This window comes from Nelumbo lutea, chromosome 8 (genome assembly GCF_056320005.1).
Source record: "Nelumbo lutea isolate HS-2025 chromosome 8, American lotus-T2T, whole genome shotgun sequence".
Taxonomy (NCBI): domain Eukaryota; kingdom Viridiplantae; phylum Streptophyta; class Magnoliopsida; order Proteales; family Nelumbonaceae; genus Nelumbo; species Nelumbo lutea.
The window spans coordinates 8,495,862-8,518,809 of NC_142691.1; the positions used below are offsets into that span (position 1 = coordinate 8,495,862).

The 22,948-nt window shown below is 36.8% G+C and overlaps 1 protein-coding gene and 1 non-coding gene across 10 annotated transcripts in view; one reads left to right on the forward strand and one right to left on the reverse strand.

Moving 5' to 3' along the window:
- LOC148842536 (golgin Putative 1) overlaps window positions 1–17,329 on the reverse strand; it is a 35,732-nt gene extending 18,403 nt beyond the window's left edge. For 3 of the 9 annotated variants that reach the window (XR_016103017.1, XR_016103016.1, XM_088956945.1), the window contains exons 1-12: window positions 17,014–17,329; window positions 13,667–13,747; window positions 13,442–13,491; window positions 12,171–12,809; window positions 11,992–12,054; window positions 4,176–4,253; window positions 3,831–4,034; window positions 3,001–3,057; window positions 2,809–2,883; window positions 2,647–2,718; window positions 1,070–1,132; window positions 859–957 (exon numbers count right to left, since the gene is read on the reverse strand). Coding sequence is in view for 7 of the 9 variants with exons in the window: in XM_088956945.1 (XP_088813071.1) it covers window positions 859–957; window positions 1,070–1,132; window positions 2,647–2,718; window positions 2,809–2,883; window positions 3,001–3,057; window positions 3,831–4,034; window positions 4,176–4,253; window positions 11,992–12,054; window positions 12,171–12,809; window positions 13,442–13,491; window positions 13,667–13,747; window positions 17,014–17,041 (1,509 nt within the window). In the remaining 2 variants the exon portion in view is untranslated. Of the gene's footprint in view, window positions 1–858; window positions 958–1,069; window positions 1,133–2,646; window positions 2,719–2,808; window positions 2,884–3,000; window positions 3,058–3,830; window positions 4,035–4,175; window positions 4,254–11,991; window positions 12,055–12,170; window positions 12,810–13,441; window positions 13,492–13,666; window positions 13,748–14,000; window positions 14,375–17,013 lie in introns of all 9 variants that reach the window. The other 6 variants (XM_088956951.1, XM_088956952.1, XM_088956947.1 and 3 more) reach the window with 6 other exon arrangements.
- A 338-nt stretch (window positions 17,330–17,667) lies between these two features.
- TRNAK-CUU (transfer RNA lysine (anticodon CUU)) lies at window positions 17,668–17,740 on the forward strand. The gene has a single exon. It is a non-coding gene; the product is annotated as a tRNA-Lys (tRNA).
- The last annotated feature ends 5,208 nt before the right edge of the window (window positions 17,741–22,948 follow it).

Sequence of the window (22,948 nt, forward strand, 5' to 3'; positions counted from 1 at the left end):
ATCTAGGGCTGCATGAGAATGCTTCAAGAAACCCTAGTCGATGCTCTGATACCAAGTAAAAATCTGCTGAATTAAAGAATATAAAAGAAAAGTAGTTTCTTGAAGAGAGAAGGAAGAGAGAAGGAGAAGAAGAGAAGAAGAAAAGTTGAAAAGAAAAGAGAGCAATAATCTAGTCGCCCCCTTCACTTATTATTTATACTAAAATAATAGAACAGTACAAAGACAACTATGCCCTTATAGGGCGGCAAAACATAAAACAACATATATAACACTCATAAACATAATAAAATTTGGACTCACATAACTACTGTGGTTGCCACCTCCCATCTAACAACTAACATAAACCATCTACTCAGAAAAACATCATAAAACTAAATTAATCTTCAACAAAAAAGAAGTATAAAGAAGCCAAACAAAAAAAAAGATGATCAACAGAAACGGGCTGAAAAATGCAAGAAAAAAACCATACCCAAATTCCCAACCCAAAACAGAAACACTATAAACATAGTCAAAGTTGCTTATAGACAATGTAGGTGCCCATTCCCAAGACCAGCAAACCAACCAAAACACACCTCCAACCATGCCCAGAAGCACCAAACCAAATTATCCTACAAAAAAGGACAATAGCAGCACCTCTGTATTCCTCCAAAAGCCCTGCATCTGTCAATTACTAATATGCATCGCATAAACCAGTCCAGAAGAAACAAGTTTAGGTAGGTGGAGATAAATCCTGCATAGTGCCTTGATTCAGAGACAGACAGATGGAGGCACCATCTTTTTGTGTTTTGAAATGTTTGACCGCCTATATTTAAGTTATAACCATATCAAAGTTCAAACTACTCCTAACCTACTTCCTACCTGAAGTGCTTGATTTGCTTCATCTGGAGATTTCTTTTGGCCACGACGAGCACGCACTTCCATGTCTTGTAGTTCTTGGTTTAAAGATGCACACTCGACCTGACAAGTAGTTATAATTACATTGAAGAGATTGAGATTATCTTCAAATAGAGAACAGGAAAAAGTCTTCCTCTCAGGCACTCATGAACAAAGAACAGGATTTCTATTTTACCTCAAGCAATGCCACCTTCTGTTCTAACTCTGCTGCCCTTGAGGTCCTCTCATCCACCGTTCTCTGAAAAATCATATTACTGTCAAAACTTGCAACAGAATGACATGATTGGTGCAATTTCCAATTAACCGTTGTAAGCTTCTTAATGCAACTGGAAAAGAACAGAACTCAACCATATTGTGGGGAGGGGGGGAAGGTTCCCTAAAGATGGGGACTTGTAATAAGTATTAAAAGGGGCTTTGCTTTATTTTTTATGGGGAAGGCTACCAAGTCTTGTATTGCAGTGCCTGGCACAACCTGCTGTACGTGTCATTCCTTTATGAACAGTTAATAAAATGTTCAATGTTATTGATAAAAATGCAACTTGAAAAAGGTAGGGGTGGGTGGGGGTGGGGAAGCACAGTTATTGCTATGATGACAAGGGTAATTTCTAAACAACATGGACATGCTTTTTGTATACTGAAAAGGAAGAGACCATGGACCCTACTAAAAAATGGGCAAGTAGCACTCTCATGTTGGATATCAGGACCCAGGCTATGTGGGATTTTAAATTGTGTCAGAAGCTTATAGCACGACAACAAAAATGAACTCATAAAGTGTGCAACCATGCAGCCGGTTCAATTTCATGCCAATTAGGAGAATGTGGAGGTAAAAGATATTAGAAATCTATGAAGCTATTTTTTGGATTTATAAAGGAACTCTATAATGACAATGACAATGACAATCTTATGTTAGTGTTACTCTATTTTCTCAATTTGAAAATTTTCACTTTGAAAAGTATAGTAAACCTCCACATATAGGACAGTTGAGAATAATGAGGTATGCCCAAAAATAATGATCCTAATATGTTATTGTTGATGATACAGAAATAGTTGTTTTGAAATTCCTAAAATGTTCTGTCATTTGAAGATTTTTTCTACCTTTCCTCGACACCATTTTGAGAATATTTAGGCCTTTCATGCTAGACAAATCCTTTACTAAAGAGATCTAGATGAGCAAGACCTCTCCAATGGCACCTTGTTTGGCATCCAAAAGAGCCCACCACATCGTTCTCTATCAAATAAAGCCCCTGTCAAGCGGTGACATGAGGTACCATATAGGCTCCTTTAGGCTGGCAATAGAAGCTGCCACATGAAATATTCCAGTTAATCTGGATCTCTTTTCCTACAAAAGAGAGGGATTTCTTTGCTACAAAACTGAATGAAAAGGCTAATTAACATGACAAGAACAAAGAGCATTAATTGATGCTTAACATGTGCTCTCGCAGCCTTGCTCATTTACATGACAAGAACAACTAAAAAAGTTGTCATCCGCCTTGTCCAATGCAAATGGGTGATCAAAATAAATCCTGTTCTCCACTCTAAGGCAATGTATCTTTCTATATGTCAACCTCTGGGATCCCTGTCTTTTGTACTTTTTCATATTTCATTAATAAAATTGCTTCATATTGCTCATCCAAGAAAAAAACTTTATATGATCAAATAGAAGAACCAAAATTATGTCAATAAATTACAAAAAAAATTATGTCGATAAAATTACCAAAATAATTATGTCGATAATGATAAACATCTTTATACCTGGATCCTAGCAAGGGCCGTGGATGCCTCAACAGCTCTATGTTCTAATTCTACTTCCCTTTCCATAGCAGCCTGTTATTCAAAACTTCAAGCCGATATAAGAGGAAGTAAAAGAAAACATAAACCAAAAAGCACTCATCTGGATAGCTTTGAGAGATTGACCATTTTGGTGGCATTATGTGCTGCACGTTCTTCTTCTGCCCTCCGTTCAGTGGAAGCCAGCTCTTCTCGCAAAGCCTAGTAAATGGGAACATTCTTATGAATTTTTAGAGGTTCTAGATTGATTAACAGAACAAAAAGCTGCCAAGGCTCCAAATAGAACATCTTAGGTGTGCAAAGAAATGATCATCTCACTTGCATCATCCGTGTCTCGGTTAGTTCCCGGTTTCTCATGATGGACTCCATGTTTACCTAGTAAAAAAATATAGAAGTACTGTTATTAAAGTCATAGAAAGGTTGAATTCCGAATTCCAATTAAGAGAATCCATATAGACAGACGAAATAACAAAGCTTAGCAATATTTGTAGGAAGATCATAGACATGGTTTAGGGCTACCAATTCCCAAAGGTTGTGATTCGACTCTTCATCATGGGTATGATATGATAAAATATGCATCAAATAATAAAAATAATAATAACAAAGGGAAACTCTCTTTTTGCTAATGGGATAAAAGTTTATTGAAAAGAAAAAAATATACATTGTAAAAGCGGGGATTCACCTTAAAAAGAAAACAAATCACTGGAAAAGAATCCCTATACAGTAGCCACAAGATAAAGAGAAATCACTCCTTAAGGAAACTAAAATTTTCAAATCCCTTGAAGACCATGATCCAATCAAGAACGAGATGTAAATGAAATATTTCCCACAAATAAACCCAGGCTCCAAAGTTTACAATGAAACAAAAATTTAAAACCTTGACAAATAGTGCTAAAGAGAGGGCCATTGCTAATGCAAGTTCAAATCTGAGAGCAAACTACTCTGATCAAAAACAAAAAAAAAAGAAAGAAAAAAGAAACAAAGATTAGGTCTGTATCCAGTCCACCCCTCCCAACACCCCATATAGTGCTAAAGGTTTGGCAGGGAAAAGCTACCTGGTTTATGTAAAATAATAGTAACCTTGCATAAGAAGCCTCACTTGATAATAACTGAATCGGGGAATAGAATTAACAATATCAGAAATATACCTGCAGAGAAGCCAGATTTCCTTCAGAAACAGCAGCCTGCTTCTTCAATACATCCAATGAACCCATAAGGGCTTCAATTTCTGAGTTCTTTGCAGCCAAAGCTTCAGCGATATTTGATTCAACCCTTGTCACTTCAATTTTGGATACAGATAATTCTTGCTGTAGCTGCCTCATTTGAGCCTCATATGAGTTACTTCGTTCTCTCTGTTGAGGTAGCAGGTGTACAATAAAGTACTCTCTCAAGAGCTTTATTCAATATATGAGTTAAATGATGCTTCACTTAATCCCCCCCCCCCCCCCAAAAAAAAAATAAATAAATAAAGTAGAAAAAAGTTAGTTTTTCACCTCAGCAACAAGAAGTTCCTCCAGCTGTGCATTTTCGGATTTGAATTCTTTAAGACGGGATGAAAGTCCAGCAACAACCTGAACATTGGTGGCACAGAAATTGATGACAGACATAAAGATGAACCAACAAAGAAAGTCATGGCTATACATATACTTTATATGCCTATCCATGAAACAAGTCTGACAATAACAAGAATGAGGAGAAAATAGTCTTACACATTATTCTGAAACAAGAAGAGGCATGAAGACATGCATAAACATATTGCATATTGTCTCTTCTTAATCCAATATCTAATTGCAACTTTTGCTAATTTGGGTTGCACAAAATGATCAAGAATTAAAATATTCAGCAACAAAATTTGAAAGTAATTCCACTCAAAAGTTTGCAAATTATTGTACTTGCATTTTACAGTTTCAGGCACTTAGTAATTTCAATTATACATCACTAGCATCAATGTTACTATTATTTTATCAATAATAGTAGATGGTTATTATTTTACGAATCATCGTTCTTATTGAGCTCCATCATAAGTTAAGCAATAAAAACGGAGCAAACAGAATTTATAAACTAGCAAAGATAAGAGAAAGGAAGCTTGCCATGAATGTGTCATTTCTCAACCAAAAAAAATTGATGAGAGAAAGGAAAGACAGATTTAAACCATGCCAGGTGCATTAAAAGAAGAAGATCAAAGAGCCTTGGTAAAAGATATTGAAATCAAGGAATGTAAATTATTAAATGAATAATGTGTAGAGGACACTAATGGAAGATAGATAGTAATACAAATAGTTGTGTGGAAAAGGAAAGGTTGTCTGGAAATCTGTTCCTGCCGCAGTCATTTGGTCCATCTGGGCTGAAAGAAACAATAGGATTTTCAATAACAAAGTGAAGAACTCAGAGGACCTGATTCATCTTGTTATGTGTAAGCTGATCTCATGGGTTTCTGTGAATGCTGAGTTCAAGAATATGAATGTATCTGAGTTGTTGAAAACTCATTCTATTTGGAATCTATAATCTGAATTGAGCTCAGCAATCCTGGCCAATCATAGTGTGGCTTGGGAGCAGATGTATTATTTGTGTTTGTCAATAAAATCTTACTTTACCTTTCAAAAAAAATAGTAATACTAATAGTGTTAAAAATAATGTGTACCTTTGTAAAGTGAAAGAAGCACTGAATAAGATGAAGAAGGTAAAGGTGTTAAGACCCAATGGTATTAAAATTTGAGACAAGGTAACATTCTCTCTGGTGAGAAGTTGTTGCCTCACAATATCATATTCTGAATCCAGACCAGCTAGGAATTCAAAAACCCTGTTGGTTTCAATAAGTTTTGTTAGTGTCGACTGTGTAGGGGTATTTTAGTCTTTATAGTTTTGTTTTAAAGCTGATGTGTAATGTTCTGTTAGTTGGTGTGTCCCATACTTAAGTAGGGGCAAAGGTGTCTTTTGCTCTTATAAGTAGAAACATATAAATTAAATTTGGCCGACTAGAGAGTAATTGAGTTCTCCAGTTCGAACCAAAATTTCTTCATCTCTATTCTTCTACTTCTTCTCTTCTCTCTAGTATCTCTTCAACTTTAATCCTAACAGAATTCTAGTGCAGTTTAGGTTTATAATATGGTATTAGAGCAAGGTTGACAAAATTGAATCTGCCCGGAATTCTGGTTTTCTCGCGTTCAGCCTAGGGTTTTTTACTTTTTTCTTCATCATCGATTGGAGATAGGGAAAAGGGCTGAAAAGGAGTGGTCGCCCTCTTCTCTTGGAAGTTTCTATGCCTCTGGTCAGCAAGTTTGTGGGTGTTTGCAGTGATTTGTAGGAAGCCCCCTTTAATCAATGGTGAGAAGAGGGCTGGTTTGAGTGATGCAGTGAAGTGTTGAGTGCAGATTGATTGTTTGGTGATTAGTAAGTGGGTTTTGTGCAGATTTCAGTGTGGATCAAAGGGTTAGTAAGTTCCAAGTAGATTGAATGGTTGTGTGGTGAGAATTCAGGTTGTCGTGTAGTAGGGTTTTATGCAGATTTCAGTGTAGATCGAATGGTTAGTGAGTTCCAAGTAGTGTGGTGAGAATTCAGGTAGTCATGTAAGTAGGGTTGTGGTGTGGAGAGTGAAGAATTCAGCGATAAGTGGTGCTGAGTGCAGTGTGGTGAGAGGTGATTTAGAAAGAAAAAAATTAGATATGGGAGATAACAGTGAAAACAAAACTAGTGTGATGGTTCCCACCGGCTACCTGAATGTTCAGATGACTTCTATCAAGTTGGATGGGGAGAACTATGTGCCTTGGGCGAAATCTGCAGAAGTCTTTCTTAAAGCTAAGAAGAAAGTGAAGCATATAAGGGAAGAAAAAACCTCTACTGAGTCTCATGAGTATGGTGATTGGGAACAAGAGGATGCACAGATTATAACTTGGTTATGGAATAGTATGGAACCCAAGATCAGTCTGAATTTCATGCTTCTTGATACAACTAAGGAAATTTGGGACCATGCTAAGAAGCTGTATTCGGGATAAAACAACACAACTAGAGTGTATCAGCTTTATCAAGAATACTTTAATCTGCAACAGGGTGATCAGAGTTTTGAGGAGTACTATGCTAGCATGAGAAACCTTCACAATGAGCTGAATGTGTACTATCCCCTCACTCCTGATGTTAAAATTCAGCAACAACGGAGAGAACAACTAAATGTGACCAGATTTTTGGTAGGATTAAAACCTGAATATGAATCAGTGAGGGCACAAATGCTAGGAGGGTCGGCTCTTCCATTTTTAGACGAGGTGTTTGCTCGTCTTCGGAGGATCTCTATTAGACCTACAGAGAATTCTAGTATATCTGACAGGTCGGCCTTTGCAGTGTCAAGAAGAGGAGGCCGTGGTGTTAGAGGTGGAGCTCGGGGAGCTCAATCTGGCCGTAGTGGTGGCAGTGAACCACTGCATGGTCGTAGTGGTGGTGGTGGAACTATGTATACTCTCTCAGTGCCCAACATCACACTCTGTTACCCTTGCTAATGGTTTCACATCTTCCATTTGTGGTGTTGGTAATGTTAACATAGACCATTTATCTTTATCCTCAGTTTTGTATGTTCCCAAGTTTCCTTTTAACCTTATGTTTGTTAGTAAGTTGACCAAATCCCTTAATTGCTCTATCACTTTTTACCATTCTTCTTGTGTTTTTTAGGATCTCAAGAAGGGGACGAAGATTGGTGGAGGGCATGAAGCTGGTGGACTGTATTATCTTGATGGTGGTGGCAGTGCGTCAATAACTCTTTAGACATCTCTTTCTCCTCTTCAATGGCACTGTCGATTTGGTCATCCATCATTTAAAGTTTTGCAGTCTCTTGTTTCGTCGTTGAGTCATCTTTCTGTTTTGGATTGTGAGTCATGTCAGTTGGGGAAACATCATTGTGCTCCCTTTAGTCCTAGGGTTGATAATCGTAAGTCGAGTCCTTTTTTATTTAGTTCATTTAGATGTTTGGGGTCCAAATAAAATAATGTCATACAATGGTTATAAATACTTTGTTATTTTTGTTGATGATTATTCAATGATGATGTGGCTTTACCTAATGAAAGAAATTAGTGAATTGTTTTTCATTTTTCAAAAATGTTATGCTGAAATTCGCAGCCAATTTGGTGTCCACATTAAGATTCTCTATTCCGATAATGGCCGTGAAAACTTTTATACACCATTTCAGGAATATTTGGAACAACATGGCATTATCCATCAGACTTCGTGTACCTACACCCCACAACAAAATGGGGTAGTTGAGAGAAAGAATCTTCACCTTTTGGAAATTGCTCGATCCCTTATGCACCATATGAATGTACCCAAACCTTTTTGGAGTGATGTTGTGCTTACATCTTGCTTTCTGATTAACTGGATGCTCACGTCCATCCTTGAAGGTCATTCTCCCTTCACCACTTTGTTTCCTATCTTGTCTCCATTTCCCCTTGCTCCTCGGGTTTTTTGGTGTGTCTATTTTGTTCATAATCTAGGACCGGGAAGGGACACGTTAGATGCACGATTCATTAAGTGTATGTTCCTCAGCTATTCCTAGACCCCAAAAGGGTGTAAGTGTTATAACCCTAGTTCCCAATGTTCCTTTGTGTGTGTTGATGTTACTTTCTTTGAGTCCACTCCATTTTTCTCGGGGTCAGGTGATGTTTCTTCGTCCTCACCACCTCCTCTTCCAGTTCCAGTTGAGGACCCCATTCCACTTATTCTGGCTATGACCAAGTCTTTGCCTCCGGTGCAACTTCCTGTTGAATGACCACCTATTCGTCAAGTGTATACACATCGACAACATGTATCGGCTCCTCCTCCAGCTCCATTACCGCCGACAGATCTGACAGTTGTTCCCACACTAGCCCCAATCCCAATTTCTTATCTTGATTTTCTGATTGCCTTGCGGAAAGGTAAACACAATTGCACTCTTCATCCTATTTCTAATTATGTTTCTGTCACTCAACCCCAGGGTGGCGCCATGCAATGGAAGAACTCTTTGCCTTAACTCATAATCATATGTGGGATCTCACCACACTTCCTCTTGGTAAGCAGGTTGTCGGTTGTAAGTGGGTGTACACTATTAAGTATCTACCTGATAGTAGTGTAGAGTGGTTAAAAGCTAGATTGGTTGCCAAAGGGTATTCCCAAACATATGGTATTGATTACACGAAGACCTTCTCTACTGTTGCTAAAATTGGTTTAGTTCGTGTTGTGATATCTCTAGCTGCTATGTATGATTGGCCTCTCTTTCAGCTTGACATCAAGAACGCTTTCTTACATGGTGATCTACTTGAGGAAATCTACATGGAGCAACCATCGGGTTTTGTTGCTCAGGGGGAGGATGGTAAGGTGTGCAAACTAAAGAAGGCCATTTATGGACTTAAACAGTCTCCTCGTGCATGATTTGGTAGGTTCAGTGAAGGGGTAAAGAAGTTTGGTATGAAATAGTGTCAGGTTGATCACTCAGTCTTCAATTATGACTCGCAGGCTGGAAAGATCTTATTGGTGGTATATGTAGACGATATTGTCATTACCGGGAACGATAGATTAGGAACTGATAGGTTGAAGATCTTTCTACAGGAACACTTTCAAACAAAGGATCTAGGTAAACTAAAATATTTCTTGGGGATAGAAGTAGCAAGGCCTAAGGATGGTATTAATTTGTGCCAAAGGAAATATGTTCTTAATTTGTTGGAAGAAACAGGATTATTAGGTACCAAACCAGCTAAAACACCTATGGAATCAAATACGAAGCTGAGCAGTGATATGGATGAAGAGTTTGAAGATCCTAGAAGGTACAAGCGGTTGGTGGGTAAACTAAACTACCTAACCATTACCCGGCCAGATATTTCATTTGCAGTTAGTGCGGTGATTCAGTTCATGCAGAAACCTCGGGTTCCACATTGGGATGTAGTTCTAAGGATTGTAAGGTATTTGAAGAGAGCTCCTAGTCATGGCTTGATATATAAGAGTGGAGGAAAACTTGAAATAGAGGGATATACTGATGCTGATTGAATTGGCTCTATATCTGATAGAAGATCCACTACAGGTTATTGCACTTTCCTTGGGGGTAATCTGGTGACATGGAAAAGTAAGAAACAGGTAGTTGTGGCAAGTAGTGTAGAAGAAGAATATAAAGCCATGGCACATACCACTTGTGAATTAGTGTGGTTGAGAACTTCTACAGGAGATGGGATATTTGATTGACACTCCAATGAAGCTTTATTGTGACAACCAAGCTACAACCCACATCTCTTCTAATCCGGTGTTTTATGAGAGAACAAAGCACATAGAAGTTGACTATCACTGTGAGAGAGAAGGTGCTGAGTGGACTGCATATGTTAACACAGGAAATCAATGGGCAGATCTATTCACCAAAGGGTTGAGTCGGGGGAGAGTGGACTACATATGCAACAAGCTGGGACTATATGATATATACTGACCAGCTTGAGGGAGAGTGTTAGTGTCGACTATGTAGGGGTATTTTAGTCTTTATAGTTTTGTTTTAAAGCTGATGTGTAATGTTCTGTTAGTTGGTGTGTCCCATACTTAAGTAGGGGCAAAGGTGTCTTTTGCTCTTATGAGTAGAAACATATAAATTAAATCTGGCCGACTAGAGAGTAATTGAGTTCTCCAGTTCGAACCAGAATTTCTTCATCTCTAATCTTCTCTCTTCTACTTCTTCTCTTCTCTCTAGTATCTCTTCAACTTTAATTCTAACAGAATTCTAATGTAGATTAGGTTTATAATAAGTTTTTTATATGTTGTTGCATCTTTTTGACTTTCCCACTCATTTGTCTACAAGTTATCAATTTCATGCTACAGAGATTTCAAGGTAAAGATTCTAGAGAAGTAAACCGAGACTAGTTTCTCTCCCTGCTTGATATTATTTACTTCACACTTCAGTTCATAGGCTCTACCAATATTAAGAAGGTGGGAGTAAGTTTCTTTCATGGTTTCCTAAATTTCATTAGCTGTTTTTGCCCACAAATAATTTCAGCTAATGCTGCATAGAATTACACAACTAAGTCATAACCAAATAGTTTCTCCTAAACCCATTTGGCATATGATGGGTCTTCGTTGGCTGGCCTCTTTATATCCCCCATCACATAGCCTAATTTTCCTCTACCCCCAATAGCCATCATAGCTGTATTTTTCAGTCATGTTTCCAGTCCCCAAAACACCTTCCCCTTAAGTCTTTAACTCAGTTCCAGTCATCTCCATTAAGTAGGCTGCCAAACAATCTCAATTTCCAAGAAGAAAAACACAAGTACAACCCTTTTCTATGCTGAAACAGATATAATAACCACCCAGAAATTATTAACAGTCAATTCTGAACTCTCTATTAGTCAGAATACTAGGGTTGAGATCAGAAAACTGATCGTAGGGTTAGGAAAGCCCTAGAAGAAATTTTGAGAAAACAGAAAATTATCAGCCGCTCCTTCCAGGTAAGTCCAAACAGTTTCTAACCTGTGTCAATCTCAAAGGAAGAGAAAAACTCACCCAGAAAATTCTGATCGCCACTTCCAGTCCTTAGATTAAACCCTAATCTTGAATTTTTTGTCCTTCTCTGATTCTTCCTGATCACCGGGCACTTCCCAAGGCTCTACAAACCCTTGGGCACTTAATAAACTCTCCAATAACCTTCCAAGAATCAGGTGATCCCGTTAAACTTCTAGCCTTAGGAAGTTCTCATGCAGTTGGCTAGACCAGACACACATGAGAATCCTAACCAACCCCAGGTTGGCTCTGATACCAAGTTGACTGATAAGGACTGTGAACAGTCCACCTTCTGATATGAATTCATTAAGAAAAAGAAGAAAAAAGTAGAAGAGAAGAGAGAGAATAGAAGAAGAAGAAGAAGTAAGAGAACAGAAAAGAGTGCTGGGTTGGCTAGACTTGCCACCCCAGTCAACTATTTATAAGTTTGTAACTTAAAAGTAGGTGCAGTTCCATAACTACCTCTGCCACCTACATAAGAAAAGAAAAAACAGAAAACTGAGTTGTCATAACTAACATAACTACCACCAATAACATACATAAGGATAACATAAAGTGAACCACATTAATAGCTACTGCTCCACATCTCTACAAGTAGTACAGAAAATCATCAAATTGATGCTGAACTTTCAAACTCTCTGTAAGGAAAGTGATAAATAATTGTTAAACATGTATCTGTAGTTTTTTTTGATAAATATGTATCCATAGTTAGATCATGGTTATATTAGGATTTGTTTCTTAGTTAACCGAGAAGATGCGGTTTCTCACATTTTTTCAATTAACACATTGCATGAGTTTGTTAAAAATAATAACAGCGCTGGATCTTACCCTGGCTAACCTGGCTTCTTTTGATTGTCCAGTAGGAATTGCACTCTTAAGCAGTCCTTGAGCCTGCAAATCAACTAAAGGGACCATTCAATGCTAAAACTAAATAGAAAATATGTAAAAGGATGCAAAGTGATGACCAATAAAATAATCCAAAGCTTTTCACAAAATACATACTTTACCTCATCAAGTTGGTCTTGGACTCTCATTGGAGAAGTATCAGTTTTATTCTCCTGCTGCATTTTAGAATGAGAAAGAGGTTCTTCCTTGACATCTGTGTCTTTAACTTGTGTACCACTGTTATTTTGTGTTCCCAGACCATCAGACTCAGATTCCTCTTGGTCATTCTTTAAAGAAACATCCTCATCTGCCAACTTAACATTTTGGGCAGCATCCACTGGATGATCTGAATGAACAGCCTCAACTTCTGTGGCTGTTAACAGTGCAGAAGAGGAGCTTTCATGCCCATCTGAAGTTCCCACAGTAGCAAGATCACCATTTACGGATGAAGTGACAATTCCACCATCAGTAACTGTATCTGGAACCTCTTTTATATGATCATCCTCATGTTTGCTCAAATCTTTTGGAAGGACTTCAGATAAAGAAATGTCCGATACAAGGGCATCTCTATTAATATCTAGTTGCAGGTCTTTGCTTGTCTGAGCAGTAGAGCCACTGGACAGGGTACCAATGTTACATGATGCCAGATCCAGTTTATCTTTATTAGGTATGACATCATTTGCTGATTCATGCATGCTGGTTTGGAACCATCCAGTATCAGTTGTTTTAGGAAGTTCATTAGTCGAGAGTCTTTTCTGAGCCTGCAGAATTAATGTGTTTGACACCCATTGAGATAAAATGAGAAATAACACAAATCAAGTTGTTTCATGTAGGGGTGCAATTGAGTTTAGCCAAGCTGAACTTCTACATGTCTTGGCTTGGTCTAGATAAAATACTATTAGGCTCGAGCTCAAGTTCAAATTCGATTCGAACTCTATTTCTTGGTCCGAGCTCGGTTCGATTAAATATTCGATAAGCTCGAGTTCAGATTGAAAGCTCAAAAATGAATACATTTTTATATTATATATATGATATTTTTTATAATATATGGTATATTCTTACATTATATATAAAACAATAAAATATATTTTTCATAATACATATTTTTTATCAATAATTTTTCATAATACATATTATAAAATATATTTTAATATTATATAATATATGTATATGTTAATCGAGCCAAACTTACGAGCTTTCAAGCCAAACTTTTATTGGTTGAGCTCGAGTTTGAATAACTAATTGAGCTTACTTTAAGATTCGAACTTGATTAGAATCAAACTCGAATCAAGCCTGAACAATTCGATAAGAGCTCGGTTTGATAGCAGCCCTAGTTTCATGGCATGAACATATTTAAGTGCAATTCAAAAGTCAAAGATGCTTCAGTAGAAACCTTCTCCTTTGATTTGGTCCTCCTGGGTTGAGATTCTTGTCCATTGGATACTTATCAATTGCCAAAACAGAAAAAGGAAATGAGAAAAATCAGATTCCCTTGAATAAGAATTGAGATAGGTCAATAAAATAATGGATGGATACACAAAAGGAGGGTAGCTTCACCAAATAGAAGGATTTGTTCTTGACAGGGTGAATATATCTAAGAGATTATTGAGAACTCTACCTGGTGGCAGCAAGTCAGACTGCTCATCCGACAACTCACCAACAACCAACTTTGCTCTTCGATCTACAACTTCCAACAAATCTGGTACAAAAGTTAAAGTTATCTTAGATTAACAATGGTATCCAAATCCTGGTCTTGACATTTAACCATGAGAAGATACAATAAGAAAATAAAATTTGATTGTAGACAGTCAAACTAGTTTTTTGTCCATCAATACAGACAAAAGAGCTTCCACAACTAGCCGTTTTCATGAAACCTTTTACCTTTACACTAATAAATACAATATATCATATTTTTCTGAGAAAGGATAATTTTATAATATGTTTTATATTACCTCATTACAAATAAAAGTTTTAGCTGCTTTCAGGTGGTCCATAAAAGTGTTCATGGTCTCCTTTCATCTAGGTGCAACTTAAACAATTAGAAAGTCAAATCCTTAATTAGGTTGTCAGGAAGACTAAAAAAGTTGAATTGGTAACTAGAAAACATTACCAAATCTAGGATGCAACCAGATGATGACAGATGACTAACAGGTTCACCATCCTCCTTGCATGGTAGAAAACACCAGGGGAAGTTCCTCCTCTGAATTATGTTACCCAATTATCGCAAGAGCATTGATAGGTAAGATGCCAGACACAATTCAAACTAAAGCTTGAAGTATCCACATGTTACAACACACTTGTACAAAGTATCTGGGTACCATAGCCTCTGAAGTATATGACAAGGGTTCACTTAAGAGATACCTCCCATTCAATGTCTTGTCACTAGTAGATGATTTGAAATGATGGATCTCAATTTGAAAATCTAGAATTTATAACTTAAGAAACCTGACAAGAAAACAACCATTGTATTCTAATGTCCACATTATGGCCCAAGTGTTTGCTGTGGCAGTTTGTGTTTTGTATAGCTTTTGGCTTTTCTGGGATTTCATCCTTTCCTATATAGAACTTTGTTACTGAAGAAAACAAACAAATCACAAGCCAACAGAAGCTAAGAAGAAGTTATGTATCTAAGTGCATCTATGTGTAGGTATGATACATGTATATATTGATATACAACATATCATATTTCAAAGGCAATTAAAAAAATTCATCTTAAAGACTAGTGGCAATTACAAGAGCAACCAAAATGTAACAATTAATTTGTGATTATTCTACCACAAAAAAAAAAAAAAAAACTTGTGATCATTCAGTTGTGAAAGCAAATATTTACATTCTATGAATTCCTTTTCACCTTAATGATAGTAAGATGATAATAACCAGATAAAATCATATTATCTAACATTCTTGCATTAAAATTTTTGGGTAAAGGGTTGGTTTCTTTTTATTTGTTTTTATATTTTAAAGTATGTCGGAAGGGTTGGCTGGATCTTGTTTTGTGTATTTTTTTCTTTGGGTGTGGGTGATTTCTTGTCACCTTCCTTGTAATTTTCTTCTTCTTTCAATAATTTTTCTTTTTTTATTTATCTTCGGAAAAAAATCTAATATTCTTGCATTGTAAAATTCCTAAACATAATCATCCTGCCCACCTTAGAGATACTCTTAATAAAGAAGAGAATCATAACTTTGTTGCAAACTAATGAACAAAGATAAGATTGGTGAAATGTCCTGCCATTTTTTTTTCGAAGAAGGAAATAAAATTATATTATACTCACAATGTCCTGTCATTTTGAGTGGTGATCCAATGAGCATACTCTCCTGGAGTAAACCATGAATGCCCTAACATGTTTGTCATTCTTTCTCTTTAAAAACTCAGACAGTGAAAAATAATGACAGTACCCGTTTTCAATTCAGTAAATGATAATATTCAATGAGAATGTGCTTAGTAGTTAGGAGATTATCACACCATTATTATATCTTTAAATATTGCTGTTGCAATTCAGATTAATGGCCAAGAAGTTGGTTTTAGTGACCAAACACTGTGGAACTATATATATACTTATTAATAAAACAAAAGCTTTTCTGATGGATTTACCAAAGAAAGGTGCAGATCTATAAGGAACCCCACCTAAATGGATGCTATTAAGAAGAGCAAATTTCTATTTTTAGAAAATTATAAAAAGAACATAGAAGTAGATGTGCGCCTATGAGGTGGCTAGTGAGATAATCAGATGACAGACACAGCCTTCTCTGCCCATTTCTGTCACTGACTGCAGTTTCCAGTAACCAACTGAAGTCAATCTTAAGAACCATTTAAGAATTTCCAGATTGGTGTGCATGATGTCTAGTTGTTGCAGTAAACAGCGTAACAGAATGAGAACTCTGTGAGCACAAAATGAACCATGAATGGAGGAATCCGAGAACCAATAGAAATTTACACAAGGTGTACAAGAATGCCTTGGAATTACAAATACCAAAATGTATGTCATGCATACAATGACTAGGTCTCAAAAAAATCATACATGTTTGACAATGGAGAAATCCCAATGAACCATTTTAAAGTTTCAGGAGTGGAATAAAAATATTGTCAAACGTTGTAGCCACAAATATGAATTGTCACAGGTATCAGGTATGGCTCTGCCAATTCTTGAATAGAGAAATTTAAAGATTTTAAATGTTAAGAGGTTATTCGCTGATATCATACCAAATTATTTACCCTAGGTTGTCTCTGTTTCCATGCAAAAGACACAAAGAAAAATTTTATGCCCTGAGCCTCTTACTATCGTAAGAGCGAGGTCTAATATTTTGATTTTCCATCCCTTTTACTTTTAAAAGATTACATCCATAAGAGATCACTTTTCTCCATTGGTGATTAACGAGAACTACTTGATGTAAGCCAGAGAGATGCGCAAGAGCGTAAGCTCGTTGTAGAGCCACTCAGGACACGAAATAATAGTTATTATTTTGTGTTTGATAGGAAAAGAAAATCTGATATAACATAAACTCGTTGTAGAGCCATGCATTGCACGAAATCATGGTTAACATTATTTTATGTATTTATAGAAAAAGAAGATTGATATAGCAAAAGCATTATCCAATGCATGAGAAAAGGAGTATTGTGTTTTCCCAAAATTAATATAGTAAATTAAACTCCAAGCAACATTAAATCCACTAATAACAACTGAAATCTTAGAAACTGATCCCAAAATTTCCCTGCAACGACTCGAATACGACTACAGAAATTCTTTTGATTCATATTCTTCCATCCAAACATCTAGTACTTATAAAATTCAAATCTCAAACAAATAAGAAGAAGATTCGTCATAGTCTCGATTAAATTGATCCAGAATTAGCTTGAAGAATCCTCAAATTAGAAATATGAAGACATCAAAAATCCAAATTCATACTTGCAGACCTATACCTTACCACAATAAAAAGAATATGGACAAGTGAACCTAAGATCCATACCTTCTGCAACTTTCAGCCACGACGCCATTGATAAAACACGAATTCGATCAGGAAAAGACGGTGCCTATAGACAGAATAGTGCAGTACCGATTCCGAAATAAAGTGAAAAATTATCTGACATTCTCACGCAAAAATCTAAACCTGAGGTAACAAGAGCTTGTACCGAGTTGAAAACAGATGTCGCTTATGGAGCTCTGCAGATCACAAGCACGCTTATACTAGAAAGAAAACGGAGGGAAATGGTGGAGAGACAATGAAACTGTTTCGGCTGCAGTTCGCCAGATCTTATTACATGTATGATGTATCTATCAAACTCGGAGCAGTCGTTAGTTAAGATGGTGCTGTTAGGAATGCGTCATCTGGAAGTCAGATAGTCCTCCTATGACTGAGGACCTTTAGATTGGAATCTTTTAATTCGAGATTGATATCTAGGCAAAAAATTGTAGATCAACGGAAATGACAAGCTACCTGTAGATTTAGAGTCTTATCTTTTATACATAAGGTATAAAGGTTCCAATCTTACGATATAAAGTAAGGAACGTCAAACAAGGGCAGACCGGTAAATGAGATGACACTATGCGGACACTTTTTATATCTTTTGCTAGTAAATGAGAGTGCGGTCAGATATAAGATAAGGAACGCCAACCAACAAATGCCCGTCTAGCTCAGTCGGTAGAGCGCAAGGCTCTTAACCTTGTGGTCGTGGGTTCGAGCCCCACGGTGGGCGATTTTTTTTTTTTATTTTTTATTTTATTGCCTCGGCCCAATAATAAGCGCAGCCCAATTAAGATGTAATCATTTACTTCTAATCTGTTACAAAGTTCCCTTATTACTTATTATTTGAGCCCAGTCAATATGCAGCTTACGTGATGAAGTGATGTATTGATTTTTGATTGGTTTCTTAAGGTTCCCACTTCCCACTGTAATTCAATCCTATCCTAAATATCATAGTAGGGAGAGGATGGCGTATCTCAATGACAATTCAATTTATATGCAAAATTAGATATAAGATTTTTAGCTTTTCTTTTTAAAATTTTTGTTCCTCTGTTCTCTTCCACATCACCAAATATTACAACCACGTCTCTCTTAAGTCTTCAAGACTTTCAGTACAGTCCTATTTCAACTTTCCCTATGTTGACAACCAATGATCATACACTAATCCTCAGGGTTCGAGCCCAATTGCCCAACCCACAGTTCAAAGGCCCATATTACAAACCGTGGCAATCCTTCATTACCGACCAAGCTATAAAAATAGACAAGTGAGGAGCGGTGGGAACTGGGAAATGGCAACGAGGAAAGCCCAATAAAACGAGTCCTGGATGGTGGAATTTCTTTTGGTTAACCCAGCCTGGAAAGCCCGGTAAAACGAGACCTGAGAACCATTGTTTTTGAATTTTGATTTGGAATGGATAAAGAAACACCGCAAATGAATTCATTTTAAAGAAAACCTGGATATGACATCTCGTTCCACTGTTTTACGAACAACCGTAGATGGATCCATTATGCTGACTTTGTGCTTTCCTGTAAAAGCAGAATGAAATTCTTGCATTCCTCGTACCTAGATTCTGTCATATAAAACTGGATCACATCATTTTAATTCCTATTTTACTTCTAAACAAATAGCATTTATATTTTAATCTGTATACCCACTTTGCTCCAATGGGCTTCTTTCCTGGAGGTAGGTCTACTATGGACCAAGCTTTGTTTCTCTCAAGTGCTTGTACTTCTTCGGCCATGGCAAGTTGCCGATTTGGATCACGGGCTGCCTGTGAATAAGAAATGGGCTCAAGGGTTGAGAAGAGGTTAAAACTGAAGCAGATATGGAGCATGGCAAGTTGCAAACAAAATCTTTAAGGTGGGTGTGTGGTCTTCTGACACGTTGAGGTCAAGGTGGGTCAATAGGCTCAAAGGCCGAATAGGTTGTAAGTCCCAGGTTTGATAGGGTGATTAGAAGAATTAAGAATAAGGCTCAGATTGGAAAGAGGAGAAATGCAAATATGTACAGCATAAATACATACAAAATAATATAAAATATAAGGTTTTGCACTCTACATATTCACATTTGTACTCCTCCTAAACTAAGCTTAAAGAATTTTGTCTGCTACTACTAAGCTTGAGGGAGTGGAAACACAATATTTGGGTTGCGAGGATGGTGTAGAGAAGCATTAGCATATGGGAAAATGTGTTCATAAAAGGTTACTTCTATTGAGGTGAATATTTAATGAGTTTTGAAGTTATAAATTTACTACCCCTTCCGCCCATGTAGATACCTAATGAATATACATCAGGTTGTTCGAGGTGCAAATTTGTCTGTGTTCAATGGTCGCTCCTGGGCATAACATAGACATCCAAAAGTGCGTAGATGACTGAGTGTAGGATGCCTTCCAAAGAGTAGCTCAAAGGGGGACTTACCTTGAAGTGGAACATCCGGCAAATAGTTGATTATGTATGGTGATGTGAGCGCACACTCACCCCAAAAACTAACTGGCAAGGAGGCTTGAAATCACAAGGCACGAACAACCTCTAATAAGTGCTTGTGCTTTTTCTCAACTCTCCCATTTTGTTATGGAGAATCAACACATGACCTTTGATGCACAATTCCATTTTTTACTAAAGAATAGTTGGATAGTGATGACACGTGATCTGTACTCTCCTAGCTGGAAGGCAGCTTGGATGTTGGTCTAGCACGTGGCCGGTCGAATTGCAAGAAGAACAATATCAAAGGTCCCAGATGCTTAAACTGGTGTAGGCACTCCGATGCTTAAGTTAGCAAAGAGTTGTAGTGAGCTGGTTTGCTTGTAAGTATGAGAGTATGAGAGTTGAATCGTGCGTACCTTATGAGGTTGGAGGTGATGCCCTTACATAGGCGAATTGTCGTAGGCCTCACAAAACATATCTGAGATTCCTGACCCGCATAAGTAGGAGTCTGTTTCGCACTCGAAGATGGACTTCGTGTTAGCTGATAAGGCTTATCGAGTCCGTCCAATCCGGGCAGGATAAGGATAAAGCTCGCTGACATGTGGTGTGATATTGAAAAGATTAGAGACAACTGACTAGCTTCTAGAAGAGGGTTATCTGGCACCTCAGCAGGTTGGGACACCACAAGCTACTCGAACCCCGGTCTTATCTAAGCTGTTCAAGGTGCCTGAGCTAACCCTGCCTGCTGAGGTGTTCGAAAATGTTGAGTTTTCATCTAATCATCAGGTCGCTCCATGTGTCCACGTACTAACGGGTCGGGCAAAATTACCCCTCATCAGATAGGATCATAGATGGGTTCTTTTCCATTATCAAATCTAACTTGTTGAACATTACACTTGAACTGAATTTGCACCATGCTATAGAGTGAGACGAGTGGAGAAAATGCATCTGACTTAAATTTCATCAAGTACAACCAAGTGCACTTGATGCAATCGTTTATAATAGTCAAAAAATATCTTGCGCCATGATGGGAGGCCATGTGGTAAGGACCCCATATATCAACATGTGTCAAGGTAAAAGTTGAATATACTCTTGACAAGCTTATTAGAAACATAACTTTGGTATGCTTTGCTCGTTTGCAAGCATCACAAACACCATTGTTGTCTTTGGTGAAATGCTTGTTAAGGAGTGAGGATAACTGGTGAGCAGGAAAATGGCCGAGCCTATTGTTCCACATAGTATATTCATCTTTATCAACTTCTATTGTAGTAGAAGCTGCTATTGAGGTATCGAATTCTAGACAATAAACTTCATCAAGAATATGTCCCTTGCCAAATCATCTTCAAGTGTTGGTCCTATAACACACATGTTGTGGAAAAAAAAAAAGAAAGCAACATAGTTAAATTATGCTGTAAGTCTTCTTATAGATAAGAGATTATACTTGAAGTTAGGCACATATAGGACATTCTAAACTACAAGATGAGACCTCAATGCAACTGTTCCTTTATGAGTGGCATGCAAAAGGCAATTATTGGGTAATCTAATAGAGAAAGAAGTTATTAAGGCTTCATAGTGAGTGAACATAGTTTTGTCAGGGGTCATGTAGTCTAAAGCCCCATTCTCTAAAATCCAAATGTTCAAATCTATTAAGGGAGTAGAAGGATCCTTACCGGTCATGGTTGAAGTGGCCAATGGATCTCGGTTATCATCATTTAACAGCCTCAGCAGTTGCTTGTATTGATCTATAGTGAGGGATCCAGGTGATACTTTCTGAGAGCTAGATGATTCACCCTTAACACAGGTTGCATGAGCTGATTTCCCATTCTTGAAATTCTTGGTTGATCGACCATTCTCCCAATCTTCAAGATAACCGAAGAGTTCAAAGCATCTTTCTCTTATATGTCTTGTTTTCTTGCAGTGTTCACATTTAGGTTTAGGTCTGATCTGGTTACCACTATTCTGAGTATCAAATTTATTTGTTGCGATAGAGAAAACAACAGTAGTATCAACCAGTGGTTCTTTATGAGAAATCATGGCTTGGTGGCACTCTTCTTGTATAACCATTACATATGCATGGTTCACATTTAGAATTAGTTCAGTGTCAAGAATGCTAGATCGAATATTATTGAAGGCATTTGTTAGACCCATAAAGAATTGTAGAACCTTATCTTTCTCATGTTTTGCAATCAATTTTCTTGTAGATCCACAAGTAGGGGTGGCAAATGGGTAGATTGGGTTGGGTTAGGTAAGGGTTGAATATCAACTCACTCATATTGACCCACCAACCTACCATGACTCATAACCAATCATAGTTAAAGGGTCATAACCCACCTTGACCCACCCATATTGACCCACTTAACCCATTCATATTGACCTTTAACCACCCTCACCCATACTAACCCACCTACCCTCACTTATAAATACAAAAAGGGCCGGGACGGCTCGTATACACAAAATAACCTGTATACCCGAAAACGCAAAATTGTAGATAAATGTAGAAAATTGAAGAAAAATTGCAGAAAATGCAAAAAAAAAAAAACAAACAAAAAAATAGTAGAAAATAAAAAATACCAAAAATTACAAAAAATACTAAAAATTTTAGAAAATTTAGAACTTTTGCAAAAAAATCAGAAAATATGCAAAAAAATACCAAAAATTTGTAGAAATGCAGAAAAATACCAAAAAAATTTAGAAAATATAGAAAAAATTGCAAAAAACCAAAAAACCAAAAAAGTACAAAAAATGCAAAAAAAAGAAAAATTGTAGAAAATACAAAAAAATGCATACCTTTTATAAAAGTGCTTTCACAAAAGTACTTTTATGAAAGTACTTCTATAAAAGTGCTTTGATAAAAGTACTTCATAAAATTACTTTTATAAAAGTGCTTTCATAAAAGCACTTTTATAAAGTGCTTTTATGCTTTCATAAAAGTGTTTTTGTAAAAGTACTTTAATAAAAATGCTTTAGTGTAAAAGTACTTCTATAAAAGTGCTTTTATTCTTTCCTAAAAGTACTTTAATAAAAGTGCTTTAGTGTAAAAGTACTTCCATAAAAGTACTTTTATGCTTTCATAAAGGTGTTTTCGTAAAAGTACTTTAATAAAAGTGTTTTCATGTAAAAGTATTTTTATAAAAGTGCTTTATGCTTTCATAGAAGTATTTCCGTAAAAATACTTTCATAAATTGTTTTTGTAAAAGTCATTTTACAAAAGTACTATCATGTAAAAGTGCTTTCATAAAAGTCCTTTATAAAATTGCATGTAAACATGAAGATTAATAAAATCCATTTTATTTCACTTTTATTGTCAAAAGCAAATGTGGCATAGTGGGTTGGAAGTGCACTGAGATATTGGTGCATTAGGAGGCTTGAGTTCAAATCACTACACTCTCTAGATTTTGTAATTTGGGAATATAAATAGAGTTGATTGCCAGCCCCTATCCACAAGAACACTCAGGTATATCAGAGAAAACCTGAACACCATCCCAAAGACCTTTCATCCTCATGTAATAGGAGGTTA